Source organism: Myotis brandtii, unplaced genomic scaffold, assembly GCF_000412655.1.
Source record: "Myotis brandtii unplaced genomic scaffold, ASM41265v1 scaffold672, whole genome shotgun sequence".
NCBI lineage: Eukaryota > Metazoa > Chordata > Mammalia > Chiroptera > Vespertilionidae > Myotis > Myotis brandtii.
The window spans coordinates 630673-650814 of NW_005370621.1; the positions used below are offsets into that span (position 1 = coordinate 630673).

At 41.4% G+C, this 20142-nt stretch overlaps 1 protein-coding gene across 6 annotated transcripts in view; it reads left to right on the top strand.

Annotated features, from left to right (window-relative positions):
* PIP5K1B (phosphatidylinositol-4-phosphate 5-kinase, type I, beta) overlaps positions 1 to 20142 on the top strand; it is a 287643-nt gene that overhangs the window by 122177 nt on the left and 145324 nt on the right. Inside the window, exons 1-2 of one of the 6 annotated variants that reach the window (XM_014529197.1) lie at positions 14330 to 14339; positions 17182 to 17187. The exons of 4 other annotated variants lie outside the window; for them this stretch is intronic. Coding sequence is in view for 1 of the 2 variants with exons in the window: in XM_014529195.1 (XP_014384681.1) it covers positions 13451 to 13489 (39 nt within the window). In the remaining variant the exon portion in view is untranslated. Of the gene's footprint in view, positions 1 to 13435; positions 13490 to 14329; positions 14340 to 17181; positions 17188 to 20142 lie in introns of those variants that run through there. One more of the 6 variants, XM_014529195.1, reaches the window with a different exon arrangement.

Genomic DNA, 20142 nt, shown 5'->3' on the forward strand with positions numbered 1-20142 from the left:
AAGGCTGACCTGCAAGTTTCCAATCTGAGGAACGACCTGAAAGTTTCTGCTGTTGTTAGAACTAGAGAAGTTTGAGGAAGAGATGTTTTATTTTGTTTTTGTAACTAGGTGATAGAAGAAAGCAGGAGGCAGGTCATCAGTTCACTTGAAGAATAGTGTAAACTCAGGTAAAATACCAATGCCAGAGATCTGAGTTTTCTCTATTTTGTATGTGAAGAAATTGTCCCCCCGACCCCCAACCCTTCTAAAACAGATGTCAATGCCCAATTAAGATGGTCATTAAGAGAGTATTGTCAGGGAGATGGTTAAAGCCTCCAGCTAAATGATTTCCTAATTTTGTCCATCAGAATTGATCAGTGTTTGCCAACCACCTGGAGAGATGGACTGGCTTGGGAAATGTTCACCACCACCATTTGGGTTTCTTTCTCTCATCTATCCAACCAAAAGTTGTCATTCCAGGCCTCTCGCCCCTCCCTCTACTACTTCTTCCATCCTGGGCCTGCCCACAGTAGGCCTTTCCTGGGAGATTTAGGTTTTGATGACTACTATAGGCTGCCTTGGGTGTGGAGGCCGCCCACCTTTGGCACCAACAGCCCAACTGTGGGTGTGCCAATAATCTGACCAATTTCCACACTGATGGAAGCCAGGAGGTAGGGCAGGAGGCAGAGGGATAGGGTGTTGGGGGACAAAAAAAAAAAAGAGATCGAATAAGAAGTATTAATTGGTAGTTACAAAATAGTCATAGGTTGTAGGTGAAGCATAGGGAATATAATGAACAATATTGTAATATCTATGGGGCTAGGTGGGCACTTGAATTACCATTGGAGGGAACACTTTGTAATCCATATGAATGTCTATCGGCTGTGCTGTACACCTAAAACTAATACAAAAAAGTGTTCAATGTAAAGTGTAATAAAATTTTTTTTAAAAATTCCATTATATTTAAAAGCACATGTAATCATGTATTATTACCATCCACCCTTCTGTGCAGATCTTCCCTCCAAACCTCAGCCTCCATATAGGATCACCTGTGCTTCTATCTCTTTCCTCGCTGAGTTCTAATGCAAGCAACTTTAAATCTGCCTTTATGACTTTTAAGCAAGAAGTTGCATGTCATTAAGAAAAAAAAAACACTATCGGCAGCTTGAAACAGTAGAAGAAGCCAACCCTCCTATCAGGGTATTCCACTGCCTATCAGGTTATTCCACTGAATTGTTCACTTCTGAGTGGCTTGTGCACTCACTTTGGAGGGAGCATCTGTGTGTGAAGGGACCCAGCATTACTGTACCTCTGCATTGTGATTGACTATAGACTGTCCATCTTTTAGTCCCCGATTCCAATAAACATCACATTGATGTCCCCAAACACTCACTCTAGGAGAGAAAACTCTATACCCCACACTTGCTTACAGCTGCCTTCAGGGGCAACAACAAGCTTCGCATTGTTGCATTTGGCGTTAAGGGCAGGCTGGCAGGGGGTTTCTCTTTCTGTAGCTGGTTAGGCCATCTGAAGGGGAGTGCCTGCTCTCAGGACACAGGACAAAAAAAAAAAAGAGATCGAATAAGAAGTATTAATTGGTAGTTACAAAATAGTCACAGGTTGTAGGTGAAGCATAGGGAATATAATGAACAATATTGTAATATCTATGGGGCTAGGTGGGCACTTGAATTACCATTGGAGGGAACACTTTGTAATCCATATGAATGTCTATCGGCTGTGCTGTACACCTAAAACTAATACAAAAAAGTGTTCAATGTAAAGTGTAATAAAATTTTCTTTAAAAAATCCCATTATATTTAAAAGCACGTATACTCATGTATTATTACCATCCACTCTTCTGTGCAGATCTTCCCTCCAAACCTCAGCCTCCATATAGGATCACCTGTGCTTCTCTCTTTCCTCGCTGAGTTCTAATGCAAGCAACTTTAAATCTGCCTTTATGACTTTTAAGCAAGACGTTACAGGTCATTAAGAAAACAAACAAACAAAAAACAACAACAAAAAAAACACCATCGGCAGCTTGAAACAGTAGAAGAAGCCAACCCTCCTATCAGGTTATTCCACTGAATTGTTCACTTCTGAGTGGCTTGTGCACTCACTTTGGAGGGAGCATCTGTGTGTGAAGGGACCCAGCATTACTGTACCTCTGCATTGTGATTGACTATAGACTGTCCATCTTTTAGTCCCCGATTCCAATAAACATCACATTGATGTCCCCAAACACTCACTCTAGGAGAGAAAACTCTATACCCCACACTTGCTTACAGCTGCCTTCAGGGGCAACAACAAGCTTCGCATTGTTGCATTTGGCGTTAAGGGCAGGCTGGCAGGCGGAGGTTTCTGTTTCTGCAGCCGGCTAGGCCATCTGAAGGGGAGTGCCTGCTCTCAGGACACACCATTGCTTTTGCTTTTAAATTAAAAGGCTCAATATACACAGGCAATCTGCACGTCTTCCTGCGCAGCTTGGCCGACATGGTTCTGCTCTGGCCAGCAGGCTCCCTGTCCCAAGGCCCAGGGCTTGTCCGTTTTTATCACTGTCACCCCTCCCCCACATCCCTTGCTGGATACTTAACAGAGATTTTTTAAAGTGGCTTTTAAGAATTTGCTCGAGAACACAAAAATTTAAAATTATGGCCTTCTTTAGTCTGAATCCTGGAAAAGATCAGCAATGTAAGTTAGGTTCTAGTCTTATATCTACTATCAAGTTCCCCCAGGTATCTGGCCAGTTCTGTTCAGTCTGTGGATCCTGTGTCTGTGACTTTTATTTTACCACGAAACGGAGATGAGACAGCTCGGCCCTTGGTGTGGAAGCCATCCCGCCTGAGGCATTAAGCACAACATTAAGGAGGGAAGGGAAGGAAGGTGGTCATGGTCTCCACAGACTATAAATTAAGATTCTTAAAAAAAAATTCTCAGTCCTCTATGTCTTTTTTGTCCAACTTCTGATACACATGCACACCCAGACATCCAGAGACACAAATTAGGTTCAAATATAAGGAAAAACAATTTTAAAGAGTTTTTAGTTGGCTTTTAGAGAGAGGGGAAGAGAGTGGGAGAAAAACACCCATGTAAAAGCAATTGGCTGCCTCCTGCACGCCCCCCACCAGGGATCAAGCTCAAAACCCGGGCATGTGCCCTGACTGGAAATCGAACCAGCAACCTTTCTGGTACATGTCACAACGCCCAACCAGCTGAGCCACATCCGTCAGGACATATAGGGAACATTTTAACTTTTCATAGGACCCCGGAGTGGGAGAAAAACACCCATGTGAAAGCAATTGGCTGCCTCCTGCACACCCCCCACCAGGGATCAAGCTCAAAACCCGGGCATGTGCCCTGACTGGAAATCGAACCAGCAACCTTTCTGGTACATGTCACAACGCCCAACCAGCTGAGCCACATCCGTCAGGACATATAGGGAACATTTTAACTTTTCATAGGACCCCACTGTACTTTTTTTCCCAGCAGAGAGAAGATGAGCTCTTCTTACTGTTATGCCCAATTTTCTCCTTATCCAAGTGCTCTACTTTGCATTATGGATCAGGGAGCATTTGGTTACTGAGCAGGAGATTGACATACAGGTTGTCTAGATGACATCCTAATTCTTCCAAGTGAATTTTTCATGTTGTGGCTTTGTCATTTTTTAAGGGTGTGGCCAATGCTTGGGATATAAGACATACTTTTGATTGCATGTCCATGCATTCATTCATTTATCCGGTTGACAAATATTTATTTAGCTTGACACTGTGTTGGGCTTTGAGGGTAGGATAAAGGCCAAGACATAGTTCCTGCCCTAATAATACTTTTATTGTCATGGTAGAGACAGACCTGAAAAAGTAAACAAAATAAAATAATTATTAACTTTAAAAGTCCAATTAATAAACTAAAAAAGGGTAGGTGTCCTGCCTTTTAGATAAGGTATTCAGGGGGCTCTCTAAGGAGGTGCCACAGGGGCTGGCATTGCAAGAATGAGAAGGAGCCAGCTGGTAGAGAGTGAAAGTAAGAGCATTTTTTTGGCAGAGAGAACAGCAGGCCTGGAGGCAGGAAGGAGCTTGGTGGATTCAAGGAAGCGTGGGCAAGATGAGATAAATGAGAGCAGTAGCTCTCACCTGGGGCTGCTTTTGTCTCCCAGTAGACAATGCAGTCACAATGGGGGTGGGGAGTGGGCATGCAGTGCTACTGGCATCTAGGATAAGCCCAGGGATGCTGCTACCCATCCTACAATGTACAGGACAGACCCCCACAACAAAGGACCTTCTGGTCCCAAATGCCAACAGTGCTAATTTGAGGAACCCCTGTTAGAGAAATAGGCAGTGGCCTAAGCTAAGATGGTAGACTAGGAAGAGGAAGCATGAAGGGAACAAGTTAGAGGTACATTTCAGAGTTAATAGGGACTGGTCTGGCTCATGGTTGCATGTCAGAGTGAGGGCTGGGTGGATGGCCCCAGGATTCCAACTTGAGCTCCTGGGTTGTGTGCCCATTTATGGAGATGGAGAGGAATGGTGTGGGGAAGGGTTTGTGAGGGGAAATCTTCCAGTTTGGACCTATTGATTTGGGGATGTCAGTGAGCCACTGAGGGAGGAGGATCAAGTAGGTGGTTGAAAGTGTGGATCTGGAACTCAGGGGAGAGGTCCAGGGCTCAGATTCAGTCTATTGAGCTGAAGATCCATAGGAATTGGTGAGATGGATGGAGAAGAGAGGTGAGGACTGGGGAACATCCACGTATTTCTATTACCGTCTGAGACCCTCCTTTAGAGAGTTATATTCCTAAAATAAATAAAGACAGCCAAGTCATTCTCATATAAACTCCCATTGGCCTCCATCACCTACAGAGAAAATATGACTCCAAAGCACAGCATGAGTCCTTTACAGTCCATTCCCAATGGGTGTGTCTTGACCCATCTCCTGCCATTATCTTCAGCACACGTCTAACTCCAGCCACACGGACTGTGTCCATCCCTGTTCCTTTCTGCCCATGCCGATCATATATATCATATCTATAAATAACTGTCATATCTATTCTTCACCCTCCCAGGCAGTGATTGTTAGTCACTCCTTCCCAGGCCTCCCTCACCCTGTACTCACCTCTCTTATATCATAGACGACTTTGCTCTGTAATAATTGCTTGCAATAATGTCCTGCCACCTACACCCGGGGCAGCTGGAGGGCAGGTGCCTTGCTCAATCATCTTGACATCTATAGGGTCCCACACAGGGCCTGTCACATAGCATTCAAGAGATGTATCGCTTTTTTCATCTTAATTCTGAAATTATTATAGACTTTACAGATAGATATGTTCTCAAGCCTGCTATCCCGGATCTCCAATTAGAGGTGAAATATGTTGCAGGAATAAAGGGGTCAGGAAAGGGGTAGAATTTGTGCTTTGAATGTTTGCATTGCAGGAAGAATACTTTGAACAAACTCAGTTCAGCTCTTTTGGCTTTTTCTGTTTCAAAGATTACAGTGATTATCTGCATCATGGGTCACTCTATGGCTCTTTGAAAGTTGCCTATTAATGTTATGGCATCCTTAAGTCCCTTGCCTATAATCAGCAGACTGCTTGTGATCAGCCACTCACGGAAGGGCTTCGGCAATGAATTTAAGAAGGCAGTCTTTTCTGTTGCTGAAAGGTTCTTTTCTTTCCAGATGTTGGCCCAATGAAAGGCTGCCTCTAGACAGATGCCAGTAATTGTCTGGGGGGGGATCAGGATTTGGGGTTGATTGGCAGCCCATTTCTCTAGCACAGCAGCATAGTAAACACCCTTTTCTTTGTAACATGAAAGAAACCGGATCTATGATTTTTCAGGTTTGCTATTTCAAAGGGTGTGAGAGTGAATAATAACCCAGCAGTTTTAAAAGCAGCTACATCGTTCACAAAGCCATGGAGGAGTGCAGGAATGGAAGCTGGGCTCAGGACCCAAAGGCTGGCCATGGTGAGAGCACTGGCCTTTCCGCTCTTCCCTCCTTGCTCACCAGCCGTTGCCTGAGAAGGGCATCCAACCAGGACAGTCAGGCTGGCTCTGCCATTGATGAGCTCAGCCTCGTGCAAGACACTTACTGTCTGAGCACAATACCACGTATGGTTTGAGTATTCATTCTGAGGATATATGAGAAGATACTTGGAAGACAGTAGTTGGCTGTATAAACATTAAATGGTTACGATTATTGCTGGATCCCGACTCACCCCCATTGAACTTCAGCTCCATGAGAGCAAGGACTCTGCAGACCGGGTAAAACTCAATACTTAGTGAAGGAACAGAACAGGTAGGTGCTCCCCCTTCTCCATTGGGGGACATTGTTCAAATGTGGAATTCCAAATGCCTTGGGGTCCTGTTCTCTCTTGATGGCAGTCCCTGCTGTTAAGTGTTAAGGCTAAAGGTGGTTTTCAAAAAGCAGTGGGATTCTGTGGCAGAAGAAAATCTAACTTTTGTCCGTAAAAGACACCTTAAACACACACACACACACACACACACACACACACACACACACACACACACTATGTCCAGAAGAGAAAACGCTTTCTTTGCTTTTTATCATATGTTACATAAATGAAAAGTTTTCTGTTGTAGCTCTATCATCTCTCAGTGCCTGGTTTAATTTGAGACACTGTGTTGGGCTTCAAGAGCCCTTCCTTCTCATCTGCCTCTGCCCTTGCATGCTCTGCTGCTCTCCCTGGGCCAGTGCGCTTCTCCCGGGAAAATGCAGTGTCATCTTCCTAAGGACTCAGAGTGCGATAGAATGGGGTGAGGGTGTCTCACTGAAGACAGGAGGATGGGGACTTGGGGGTGAGCAGGAAATGTCCAGATTCATGTCACATGTGTTTCAAAGAAAATCATGGAAAAAACTAAGCACAGTCAATACAGATTCTGCTTGGGAAGATGAATTCCGGTTTTTCACAGAAGTACTTAATGTAAAATATGCTCTAAGTTCCCATTTCCTTTCAGAATTTAGGGTATGCTAACTGAGCTGCCTTGGTTATCTTCATACTTTTTATTCATTCATTTATTTTTAAGCATTTTTTTTGTTTAGCATATCGGATACTTTCATATTGCTAATTTTTAAATTTGTCTCTTTTCGGATTATGGTGGTCCTAAATTGTTTCAGATGAATTTACAGATGGGTGGGAAAAAACTACACAGTGTGATTGATTGATCTAGCCAAGGAAAGGGTGCTTTCACTCAGAAACCACGTGACCCCACAGAGTAGAGCAGATGTGGTCATTCTCAGTGGGGTATCCAATGGCCCTCAAAATCCCTTTGGGGACGCCAGGGCACAAGGCAGTCTGGCCAATTCTGGACAACCCTTTTACTTTCAGGCTTCCTCCCAGAGAAGGAAGAATTTAAACTAACAATCTACACTTGAATAGGAAACATTACAGCCATCCGCACCTTCCTGCTTATTGACCCAAACTTACCCTCAGCAATCCCCCCACCCACCCATTCCCATCCCAGCCAGCATCATTGTTCTCTGCTTTCCAAGGTCCCAGAATGCCATGCGTTCTCACTCAGTATAAACCTGGGCACATTCTTGTGTTAGCAGGGAATCAACAGTGAATAAAAAGGACTTGGCCTATGATCTCATGGAACCAAGTTCAAAGGTCTGCATGTTACTGAATTACTTTTAGAGGTTATTTCATCCTAGACTCCCTCCAGCTGATTTAGGGGAGCACCTCTTTTCCCAGAGCCTCACTAACACTGAGCACTGTTCTTTTTTAAAGATCTTCACCAGCTGGATAGGTGAAAATGCCTTAATTTTCATTATAATTTGCATTCATTTTTATTCTCAGTAAGTTGGACCATTTTTTCAGGTGATCTTATTCATTTGTATATCTTTTTTTGACAATTATCTATGAACAATACCCTTTGCTGTTTTATTTTGTAAGAGCTACTTATATAATTAAGGGCAATGCATTTTTGTTACAAATATTTTACTGGTTTTAAATGTCTTTTAATTTTGCTTACCTGTTGTTGTTGGGTTTGGACCCAAGCTTTTATAAAGCCAAATTTGTTAATATTCCCCTTGAAACTTTTGTCTTTGCTCTCATTTTTAAATGTTATGCTAGTAATGCATTGTTTTAATTATAACATTGTAATGTGAGACTTTCCATGGTATTCTTAATTTTCAAAAATGTCCTGGGGATGTTTTTACATTTAGTATTCTAATTGAACTTTAGAATTATAAGGTCTCTTCCTTTAAAAAGATTTCTGTTGTGATTTTTGTTGAAATTATATTAAATTTATTAATAACATAGGGAGAATTAGCATTTTTTAACTATTGAGTCTTCCGTTTCAAAAATGAAATGTCTATATATGTAAGCTTTTATGGTTCTCAGTGAGTTTTTATTTTCTTCAGAGATTTTGTATCTATTTCCAGTTAAATATATCCCAGAGTAACTTATGTGAGTGTTGTTAGTGCTTTGGGATTTTTTTCCTACTATGAATAGGATTCTTTTTATTTCCCATTATATTTTTTTAGCTGGGAATGTATAAGATCTTGATTCATGTGAGTTTATTTTGCAAACTACAACTTAATTTTTTAAAACTATTCTACTAGGTCCATGATTGATTCTTTAATATTGTAGGTAGCAATTATATAACCTATAAATTATATTTTTTCATCTTCTAACCAGTATTTTGACCTTGGTTTTCTTGTCTTATTTTATTAGCTCGATCTTCCAGAATATATGTCAAAGAATCTTTGTAATAAAAGGACAACTTTGTCTAGTTTATGATTTTATTTTATTTTTTAATCTTTATTGTTGAAAGTATTACATATGTCCCTTTTTTCCCCATTGACCCCTTCTAGCCCGCCTCCATTCCCTGCCCCAGGCCTTCACCACCCTATTGTCTGTGTCCATGAGTTATGCATATATGCATACAAGTTCTTTGGTTGATCTCTTCCCACCTCTTGTTCATGATTTTAAAGGACAAATGGCTCCTGTACTATTTCCCAGAGTACATTTTTCAGCACATACAGGTTATTAATAGATACATAAATAAAAATCCCTTGATGAATACATTTGGAAAGTGTCTCTCTTGTGCTTCCAATAGCATAATGTTGCTACTTAGCTCAATAATTATTTTTCATATTAAGAAAGTTTATTTCTGACTCTAATTTTACTAAAAGTTTTTTAAAATCTTAATTGGATATTGACTTATATATGTAATTGATTTAAGCAATCTATGGAAAGACAGTCAGTGGAAACACAGTTTGCTTTTTGAGATACTCCAAGTATCTGAAAATAGTAAAACTGTGTTTCTCATAAAATATTATTTAATTTAGATTTGGTGTCAGTCCAGACAGACAGGGTAATTATATTATTTCCTTATACTTTAGGACAATTTTTAGAATTTCTTCCTTTAGGCCTGCTCATCTTTCCCCCATGGAGAAGAGTAATCTCTGTGCAAATTACCCTAAGATTTAATGCTTTTCACAAGCTAGCCTAGGGTAGCCAAGTTATTGAAATCATTTCTCCTGAGAAATTTTGTCTGAGGCAAGAAAAAAAGTTGTGGCTGTGTTGGGTTGTTTGTGTTGTTTTTTTTACCTAAAATTCTTTGTTCATTCACCTCAACTTTACTTTTGAATGTAAGTTCATATTATATTTGGGCTTCTATTTCATATATATATATGAATTGATTTCAGAGAGGAAGGGAGAGGGAGAGAGAGATAGAAACATCAATGATGACAATCATTGATTGGCTGCCTCCTGCATGCCCCCCTACCAGGGATTCAGCCCACAACCTGGGCATGTGCCCTTGACCGGAATCGAACCCAGGACCCTTTAGTCCATAGGCTGATGCTCTATCCACTGAGCCAAACCAACTAGGGCTCTATATCTTCATTTGTAAAATTTGGGGTGTAGATGACAATTAAATGCCCTTTAAAATGTTCGTTTTTTCTTTAATGTTTGTTTTGTTTGTGTGGTTTTTATTCTGATTCTATTCCATGTGATTGAAAAGCAAATGTGGCTCATGCTACCACTGTCACATGTAGCAATCAGTATTTGAACACAATTTTGAAAATCAAATTTTAATCCAGCTCACTGCTAGAGATAGTACAGTCAAGTGTCCTTCATTTCCCACATTATTATGCATCTCCTACAGTAAGTACCGTTTGCTGTCGCTATTTCTTTAGTGTTTACAGAAGCAGGTCATGTTTATGAAGCATGTCCGGAAGAAGGAAATGATATATGGAAAATCTCTACATGGGGTATAGAGTCAAGTGATCCTTAGGTTGGAATCAAAGACTGTAAATATTCCAGTGATTTCATATGTACCATGGGGCTGGTATTTTCCATCTCTCAGCACACAATTTAGATAAACTTGGATGGATCTTTTTAATAGTTCTTTGAATATGGAACATTAGCTGTCTACAGAGATTTCATCTCAGGCAAAAAAAAAAAAAAAAATGGGAATAAGGTCATCACCTCTGATGGCAGGATTAGTCCTTTTTCTTGAAAGTAAGTGAATGATATCCTGTGTGTTTTTGCAGCTTCTCTTGAATTGAGAGTAGTCACCGTCACTTGAGGTGGAAGTAGCAGAAATAATTAATTTAGAAAGGAGAAGGATCGTGGAGTGGGTAGAACTGACATTTGTCTGCATTACAATCTTAGAACCTTAGACTGTTAGAGTGGAAATGCTTCTGGTAGCACGTGAAGAAGTAGAAACCGTAATCTACTTAAGTCCCCATCCAAGGACGTGCTGAGGGCAGGAAGCAGAGCTGGAGCTCAAGTTCCGAATCCTTGAATCCTCAGTCGTTCTTGGCACACTGCTCTCACTGCCAGTGCTTTGACGGCTGCACTGGGGTGACCGGACCGAGCCATCTGCCCCAGAGATGCCCTTAGTGCTGATTTCTGCTTGGGTATTTCTCATGCACAGATGGCTAGTACTTCCTGTGCATCTTCCCTTGAGAAACAGAGTGCCATCTGCCGTGGGACAGAGCAGCCGCCTCTGTGTGCATGTGTCCGTGTGTATGCGGAAGGTGGAAGGGTAGACAGGTTTGTTGGTGCGCACACACTACACCAGCTGCCTATTTAAGGACCTGGATCAGGACACAGGTGAACAGAGTGCACGTTCCTGTCCCTGGCTCTGTTGTTGGTTTTTTGTTTTCAAATCACTTGAGTAATTGTGTTTTGCACTTGGCTTGAAACACAATGTGAGTTAAAACAACTGTGAAATTTTAAAACATTGTTCTTGACAAGCCTAAAATATGTGGCATTCCGTGGACATGGACAGCATGTGTGCAGACAGGAAAGCAAGCATCAGTGCGGAGCATTCGCCTGTGAGAGAAGGATCATTGATCTTGATGTAGGTTCGGAGAGGTTTGCACTTTGATGAAGTTGTGGTCCTCACCAGGGCTGATTTTGCCCTCCTCCCTCAGGGAGCGTTTGGCAGTGTTAGAGGCGGTTTTGGTAGTCACATTTGGAGGAAGTGGTGCTAATGTCCTCTAGGGCAGCGGTCGCAACCTTTCGGGCCTCACGGACCACCAGTGGTCTGCAGACCACCGGCTGGCGACTGCTTCTCTAGTGGGTAGAGGCCAGCGATGCTGCCGAACATCCTACAATACTCGGACAGTCCCTGCAGCAGAGAATTATCCAGTTCAAAATTCCATAGAAACCCTAGCCTAAGGGAATTTATGATTTATCTGATACTTGGCTTTAGAAGAGAGTTTATTAATTTAGAAACAACTTGGCATGTAGATTAATCATAAGTGGGATAGTGTATGGCTTGGGGGCGTTTCTATAGCCTAGCTGGACAAGGGAACAAGTTTGCCCCACAGCCCATGATGGCCCCTGTGCAGTCTCTCTCGGCCTCTGTTCTCAGTGACTAGAATTGAACATCAGCTTCCCTTTCCTCATCACATCTGTGGATTCTGTGGTGGAGGATTTAGATGTATTGTTTTCATTTTTGATCATAATATAGTTTGGATAACCAAGCACAGAATTAAAGAAGATCATTAAGAATATAAAGAACTAAGGAATGCCTTACCCTTATCCATACTTTACGCAAACAGCCCCGATCGGGGAACCCTGAGGCAGGTGATGAACCTCAGCATGGCCCAGCCTTGGCAGAGACCACCATAGCAGCAGTAGCTGGAAGGAGAGAGGACCCAGGGAGGGAGGGATGGTTAGGAGGCTGCTAGAGCCCTTCCCTATTCAACTCAGGGACTGAGCATAATGAGAATGATTTGTACTTCCTTGTTCCTTTTTGAGTCTTTGAAAGAAAATTTCCATATTGCTTGGGCTTTTTCCCCAAAGAAAATTTCCATATTGTTTGGAATTTCCCCACTGGTTAAATTCCTAACAAATTAAATCATGGGATGGAGGCACAGGTATTTCCAATCATGATCATTTTATAGGACTGATGGCATGAAAATAACATCTCTCGACCACACAAGCCCATCAGATGAGCAGCTGTGGTGCTTGGTGTCAGGACCAACTGCGCTGTTGTCTAGGGGCCCTGGGTGGTGGCGGTTGATTGAAGAGAGTGGGACTGTTCTCACTTCATTTCACAGTGAGACACTGTTCCTCTTGGAAAAAGCTATTCTCTTACCCAACTGACTGTAAAAATTTCCCCCAGGCCACATAGTATACCAGGTATGTCTATTTCACAAGACTAGCTGTTTCTAATGGACCCTCTGTAGCTGCCTATGGCCATGTATCAGATCCTGGTGCTGGAAGAAGGATGAAAGGATGATGAGGAGGGACAGGCCATATCCAAGAGGGCCTGGCAGAAAGGAACCAGGGTGTGGGTCAGAAGGCAGGTAGAGTCTACCAGAGGTCAAGACAAGATCAGGATCCAGCCAGGCCTTTGTACTGCAGACTCAAGGAGCATGGAAGAAAACACAACACAGAAATTTCTAGACAGAGAACTGCTTGCTTGTGTGCATTCTGAAAATTGGCTGCTGCAGGGCCTAACGAGAGAGAATCCCCACATCTGAAGTGATGTATCCATAGCCTCGTAGGACCTTAGTGTTGAGATGGTCTTCATCCACCTGATAGGATCAACTTGGTCATTGAGGCAACACTGAGGAAGGCACTGTGGTTAGAAGGCAGACAATGTAGTTGGAGAGAGAGTGTGTGGTGAGGTCTGGGCTACAGAAACCTACCAGTTTCCTCTAACTGTTCCCAGGGAAAGGGGAAGAGAGCACCCCTCTATTGAGCAATGGACTATGGGTTGGGCACTTACACTGTGTGACAGTAGCAGGTCATCCATTAGCTGGGGCCATCAGTGATCCATGTTAGGCTGGGCCACTGGAAAACAGGAGTGTTGGGATCAAGTCAAGAGGTGCTAGGATAACTGCTGAGAACGGTCATATCACCTGGTGCTCCAGAAAGGTGTCAGAGTCTGGTGTTGACCTCCAGTGGGAAGAATCCTGCCCTAGGAGTTTATCTGTGGTAGGTCTGACACCAACTTTTATGGCCCCAGGCAGCATCAAAAGCAATTTAATAATGTTCTCGCTGAGTTCAAGAGAAAAGGAAGAAATAGCCGTAAGTTCTAACTGGCATTTCTGGAAATTGCACATGAGTGAAGCAAGGTTGCTTCCGCCTGCTTCTCTTAGGAGAAATGACTATGCTGTTCTCCTTTCTCAGTATCAGTCTGACTTACTTTAAGGGTTGTGATCCAAAGTAGGCAAAATGCAGTGACTTTCTAATGAATTTTCTAATGGAGGAACTGTAACTAAAAAGGGAGAGAGAGAGAGAGAGAGAGAGAGAGAGAGAGAGAGAGAGAGAATGTTGGAATTAAATAGGTTAAACCTTAGACAAATGCACATACTGAAAAATAAATAAAATTAGAAAGTAGAATTTTCAATGTGGATGAAATTTGGCAATCAAATGTCCTCATTTACAGAGGAGGAAGCTGTGACCCAGGGGTGGCTCGTAACTTCCTCTCAGCCCTCTGATAGCAGAAGGGGCCCCCCAACTCATATTTGCAGGCTATTTCTGATCCCAAATGTCTGTTCATATTTGCAAGTTACCATGAGGGGCACTTGTGAAATGAAGGAGGTAGTCACTGTCTGTGAATGCTTTTTCTTCCCCTTTTCTCTACCTTTGGTCAAAAGCAGGTTGGTGGCAGAAGCAGGGGCCTCCATTCAAGTGTCTTTTCACTTGTGTCCTGGACTAGTCACCTGTCCTCCACCCCAGCATCCAGCCCTGGTGGCAAGAGGAAGGGGAGACCCTGGGACAGTAAGATGGTGCACGCAGAAGCATCTTAGGCAGGCAGAGCCCAATCGTAGCGCTTCTCAGGGAACCCTCTGGCCAGGGACTCAATTTCGTCCTTACATATTTGCAGCCTGGGTATCCAGCCAGTTTTGCTAGTGCTTCTGTTCCAAAGACCTAAGTGCTTTCCTGGTGAAGGGGTGATCCTAGCCTCTCGGACCAGGAAAACCAGAGGGATTTGAAAGGCCAAAAGGGAGAGATCCAGAGGATAAGGGAGGGAAGTCCATCGGACGTGGGGTGAGGAAACTGCCAGCAGATGGGAGAGTCCTGAGCACCTACCATGGCTGGGTTTTTGTTCAGATGTACAGGATTTCAGACAGGATTTTAGAAACTGCATTCCAAGGTTCTGGCAGTGTTCAGGGAGAAAATCACATCGTGGATGCAATGTAGTTCTAGGTCTTGAAACATAGAAGTTATGTGGACAAAGAATGCTTAATCCAAACTTAAAAGTGTACATAATATTTAAAATTATCCCCCAACTTTCATGCTTTATGCTGATATAGGGATTTTTGAAAAATGTGTGAGCTGTCTGATGTATTGGTCTGTACAATTTTAGGAAAGTTCCATTTGATAGTCTTTTTGTGAAAATGACTCAGATTTATAATTCAGCTATGCAGTCTTTTTGAATCAGTTTCTTCATCTATAAAATGGAGGTAATAACGTTACAATAAGAAATCAGTAATGCAAATAATTTGACCAGGCACATAATAAGCACTTAGAACAATTACAGCAGAATTTAAGGCCATATTATATAAACATTTAAGTGCATAAATGTATATCACAAATGAACTTATTACATTCAAGACTTTAAATGCTTAAAACCAATCTTTTTGTATTCAGGAAACACCTAAATTCCAAATTTTAAAGCCCTTCAGAAAAATACTGGCATTAACATTTCAGATCTTTTTGTTTAAAACTCTTGGTATTGTTTTCCTGGGGCTTTCCAGAAATATGGCCAGAACTACCAGGAAGGTAGAAATAATACTGTTAATTATCATTTCAATCATTTAAAATAATTTAGTTGTGAAAGAGGGATGTTTCACTCCCTATTCTTTCAGAAAAGAAAGCTTAATCATAGGAATTTAAAGAGAAGCCATTTTTTCATCCTTTATCATTATCCATCATTTCTTAAACCTCACATCTGTTGCTTTTATTCTATAAGGAATGTTTAGGACTTGCATATGGAAAAGTGATTGAAGTTTGGAAAACAGCACATCACTAGCAAATAATGCTTTTCATTGTCAATCTATGAAAATCACTGTATTTTTAGTTTATAAAATTTTTAGTTTTATTTTATGAATGATTCTATCTCATTTGGCAATCATAACCCTTCCCCTTTCTTCCTTCTCTTGTCTTTCTATTCTATAAATGTTTATTCCTATGACATATACATATGGTATATGTTGTATATATATTGTGATATACTAGAGGCCCGATGCACAAAATCCATGCAAGAGTAGGCCTTCCTTCCCTCGGCTGCCGGCACCGGCTTCCCTCTGGCACCGGGGACCCGGGCTTCCCTCTGGCCGCCTGCAGGCACCCAGGACCCATGCTTCCCTTGCAACCCTGGCTTCATCCAGAAGGTCGTCCGGAAGGATGTCCAGAAGGACGTATGGTCTAATTACCATATTATGCTTTTATTATTATAGATATGAGTGAGATATATCTCTTACTCAAGGGTATTACTAATATATATGATATAATATATATAAAATATATCACAAATATGTTATACAAATAAATATATGTAAATATAATGTTATATATATACATGTATATGTTATATATATACATGTACATATATACATATATATATATGTAATTCCCTCTACTTATCAAGAATTTACCATGAAAATTAAGGGAAAAAATTAAGCTGGGAGAGATTTGAAAGAAGAAGCAAAAATTTTTTAGTTCTTTTGGGCCTACTTTTATACTATTTATAATTTTCCTCATTTTATCTAATTTTTACAGATCATGAAACTTAGTTATAAAAATAAGTTATATGTAATACAAATCAAGGCACAATTGGAAAAAATAACCAGTGACTGCCACCCAGTAGTTAGCTTCACTTGAGTTTTTGTTCTCTTTATTTGGGTAAATGAACAACAATAAGCCCTTCTGTTTTATGGAGTCAGAGACTGAATTAACTATGGAATAGTGATGGCCCTGTCAACATATCAGAGCCTGAGCACTGGCTGTTTCCCTCCTTCCCTAAACACAGTTTTCTTTGAAAACCTGAAGAGGTCAGTTGGTGAAATGAAAAGGGAAGGTTTGGGGTCTCTTGGGGGAGGTGATAGAGATATAAATAACAACAAGATCTTGTATGTCACTGGTATTTCCAGAAGTATATTAGGTTTCCTTGCAGGTCTGAGCCTCCCTGAAGGAGTTGTCATTATCCCCTCCCATTCCTAAACCAGAAACAAAAACTGTGTGTGTGTGTGTGTGTGTGTGTGTGTGTGTGTGTGTGTGTTCATATTCAGCAAGAGCTTGGAGAGGGGGTGGCAAGACATATAGGGCAGGGCTATGGGTTAGTACCCTCTCAAGGGAGGTGGAGATAATATAAAGCCAAAAAGGATGATGAGAGAGTAGAGATAGTGAAGGGTTACTTTTGGAGGAGAGGAGTTGGTTGGTTGTCCTATGTAAAACTGACAGACAAGCCTAGGTCCTAATCCCTTTTCTAAATGTTTCTAAATACCAACCTTGCAGTGAAACCTGATCACTTGGGCCCCATCTAGTTTGCATTTCAAACCTGTGCCCATGACTCCATGTACCTGAGCTGGCAGAGTTCTGTGAAAATGTCTCCTGGGAACTCTGTAGGAGTGAGGCTTGGCTTTGGCCCTAACCCACCTCCACACCTCTGGGCAAGCAGAGTTAACCATGTGCGTGCTGGTCAATGGAGAATGCAGAAGAAAAAATAATAGAAGCTGGCTTGGCGTTACCTAGAAATAGGCCCACATACTAAGAAACAGGTAGTTGCAGTAGCCATGCAATTTACCTGGACCTGTGCTGCATTGAAAGGCACAGTGGGCAAAGCTGATATCTCTGTGTTTCTATGTCCTGTTACGATGTTGGATGTAATGGTTATGAGTGTGCACTTGGGGTTAACAGATCTGGGTTTAAGGGCCAGCTTTGTCACTTCCTCACTGTGTGGCCTTGAAAAAGCTTCTTTGTCTTTCTGAATCCATTTCATCTTAGGTAAAGCAGGGTAATAGTTTTCCTTCCTTGTAGAGTTATTGTGAAGGTAAGTGCATATAAAGGAGAAAGCACCTCTAAAGTACTTAGTTCAGTGGTTCTCAACCTTCTGGCCCTTTAAATACAGTTCCTTATGTTGTGACCCAACCATAAAATTATTTTCATTGCTACTTGATAACTGTAATGTTGCTACTGTTATGAATCATAATGTAAATATCTGATATGCAGGATGGTCTTAGGCGACCCCTGTGAAAGGGTCGTTCGACCGCCAAAGGGGTCGCGACCCACAGGTTGAGAACCGCTGACTTAGTTCAATGCCTGGATCACAATAAGCATTCAGAAAATGCCAGCCAGCTAGTAGAATGGTGACAAGGTCTCAATGTGCAACATTCATTTCTCCTAAAAAAGGGATGAAGCAGAGATATGACAAGAACACCCTTACCCTAATGTGAAAAGTCCCCACTAAAGATACCCCATTGCTTCTCCAGGGTCTGTAGAGCCCTTTCCAACCCTGTAGTGTAAGACTCTAAAGGGACGGGTAGGCAGGCCCTTGTGCAGCTTCTCTGTATCTCTCTTTGCCAAGGTGTGTTTCTCAACCCCCACCGCACCCCCAGAATTGTGTTTCTCCAAGAGTCCCCTGTCCCAATGAACAAACTAAGGAGTTCAATTCTTATTTGTTATTGAAAAACAATTTAAAAATACATTTTTTATTGATTTCAAAAAAGAAGGGGGGAGAGAGAGAGAGAGAGAGAGAGAGAGAGACACCAATGATGAGAGAGAATCATTGATCAGCTGCCTTCTGTATTCCCCCTACTGGGGACTGAGCCTGCATCCTGGGCATGTGCCCTGACCAGGAATTGAACCATGACCTCCTAGTTCAGTGATGGCGAACCTTTTGAGCTCGGCGTGTCAGCAATTTGAAAAACCCTAACTTAACTCTGGTGCTGTGTCACATATAGAAATTTTTTGATATTTACAACCATAGTAAAACAAAGACTTATATTTTTGATATTTGTTTTATATATTTAAATGCCATTTAACAAAGAAAAATCAACCAAAAAAATGAGTTCGCGTGTCACCTCTGACACGCGTGTCATAGGTTCGCCATCACTGTGTTCATAGGTCAATGCTCAACCATTGAGCCACGCCAGCCAGCTTGAAAAATAATTTTACTGTAACATGGGTGTAAAGTATTCTAAAGTACTATTTCAGATTTAAAAACTATCTAGAGAAGTGCATATTTTTGTTACAGTAAAGGGGAGTAAAGAAGATCTTTATTGGGTAGATGATAAAGATAGATACAGTTTCTGCCCCCTGAGAGCTTACAATTTAACAAATAAAAACTCCACAGGATCAACATGGAGTCCAATTGTTTTAAATTTTCCACAGGGATTATTTTGTAAATGCAGTTTAACTTTAATTGGTATAAAATAATCAAGCGTGGTTATTAGTGTGTGGCCATAAAAAATAAAATTATTAAGTTTAAGGCAAATAATACAATGAACACACAAAGAGGAGATCCTTCTCTAGTGATCAGGAAAATAAGAACGAAAAGAGCAAGTTTAGAAAAAGTTAACAGTATTAATGATACCACGGTTGGTGAGTGTTTGATGACAAATGCATTCTTCTACTCTGTCGATGAGTATATAAATTGATGAAATCTCTTTTAGAAGACATTTTGGCAGTCCTTATCAAAACATAAAGTGCATATCTTAAACTCAGCAATTCTTTTTCTAGGAAATTGTGCTGCAGAAATAAGGGTATAGGATATATGAGCAAGGACACTCATTACAGCATTATTTGCTATTAAAAACAGCGAAAGAATAAGAACCCTCATGCCTTCCAGTTAGAGTCATTAAAACAGTTGTGCCATATACAACTATGAACATCTGCATAACCATTAAAAATAATGGCTGTCTGTGTACATGGACATGGAAGGATATTGTGTGAAAAAAGTAAACTGCAGTCCAGCATTTGTAGTAGAGTCCAATATTTAATGTACAGACGTGTATATACATTTTCAATGGATAGAGAAAAAAGTCTAGAAGAACACATACCAAACACATGACACGGGTTAACTCTAAAGAGCAAGATTGAGAAGGGTGCGTTTGTGTTTTACTTTCTATAGTTAAGAGTTACTTAACATTTTCTCAATAACCACATGCTCGATTTAATTTTTTCAATTAAGCAAGGCTAGCTGTGTAGACATTTCTCTTTCATTTTGAGGTAGTTTTGAATCTGCATCACTTTTCAGATAAAAAGCATTTGGCTGTAAGTTCATAGGTTATATGCACTTGAAATATAGGTTCACATATGTGTTGAAGCAAGAACCAGGATGATTGTGGCTTAAGCCAAGTTGAAGTTTGTTTTTCCCTCACGTAACGGTGCAGAGGTAATTTACTTCCTCTGCAGAGTCATCAGGGGCCCAGGTTTCTCTCTTGTTTTTCTATCGTCACAATGCACAGTTTCCAAACATGATCAAGATGGCTGCTTCATTTTCACCCCTCACATCTGCAGAAAACACTCCCCTTCCTGTTAGGGGTATGACCTTGGAGTTGGACACATCATTTCCTGTCACATCTCAGGGGTCAGAAATTACTCATGTGACGACACCTAGCTGCAAGAGAGCCCTGCAGAATACCCAATTAAAATCTCTATTGCTGTACAACAGAATTTCTCAGTATTGGCCTTACTGGTACTTGGGGCTGGATAATCCTTTGTTGGTGGGGGTT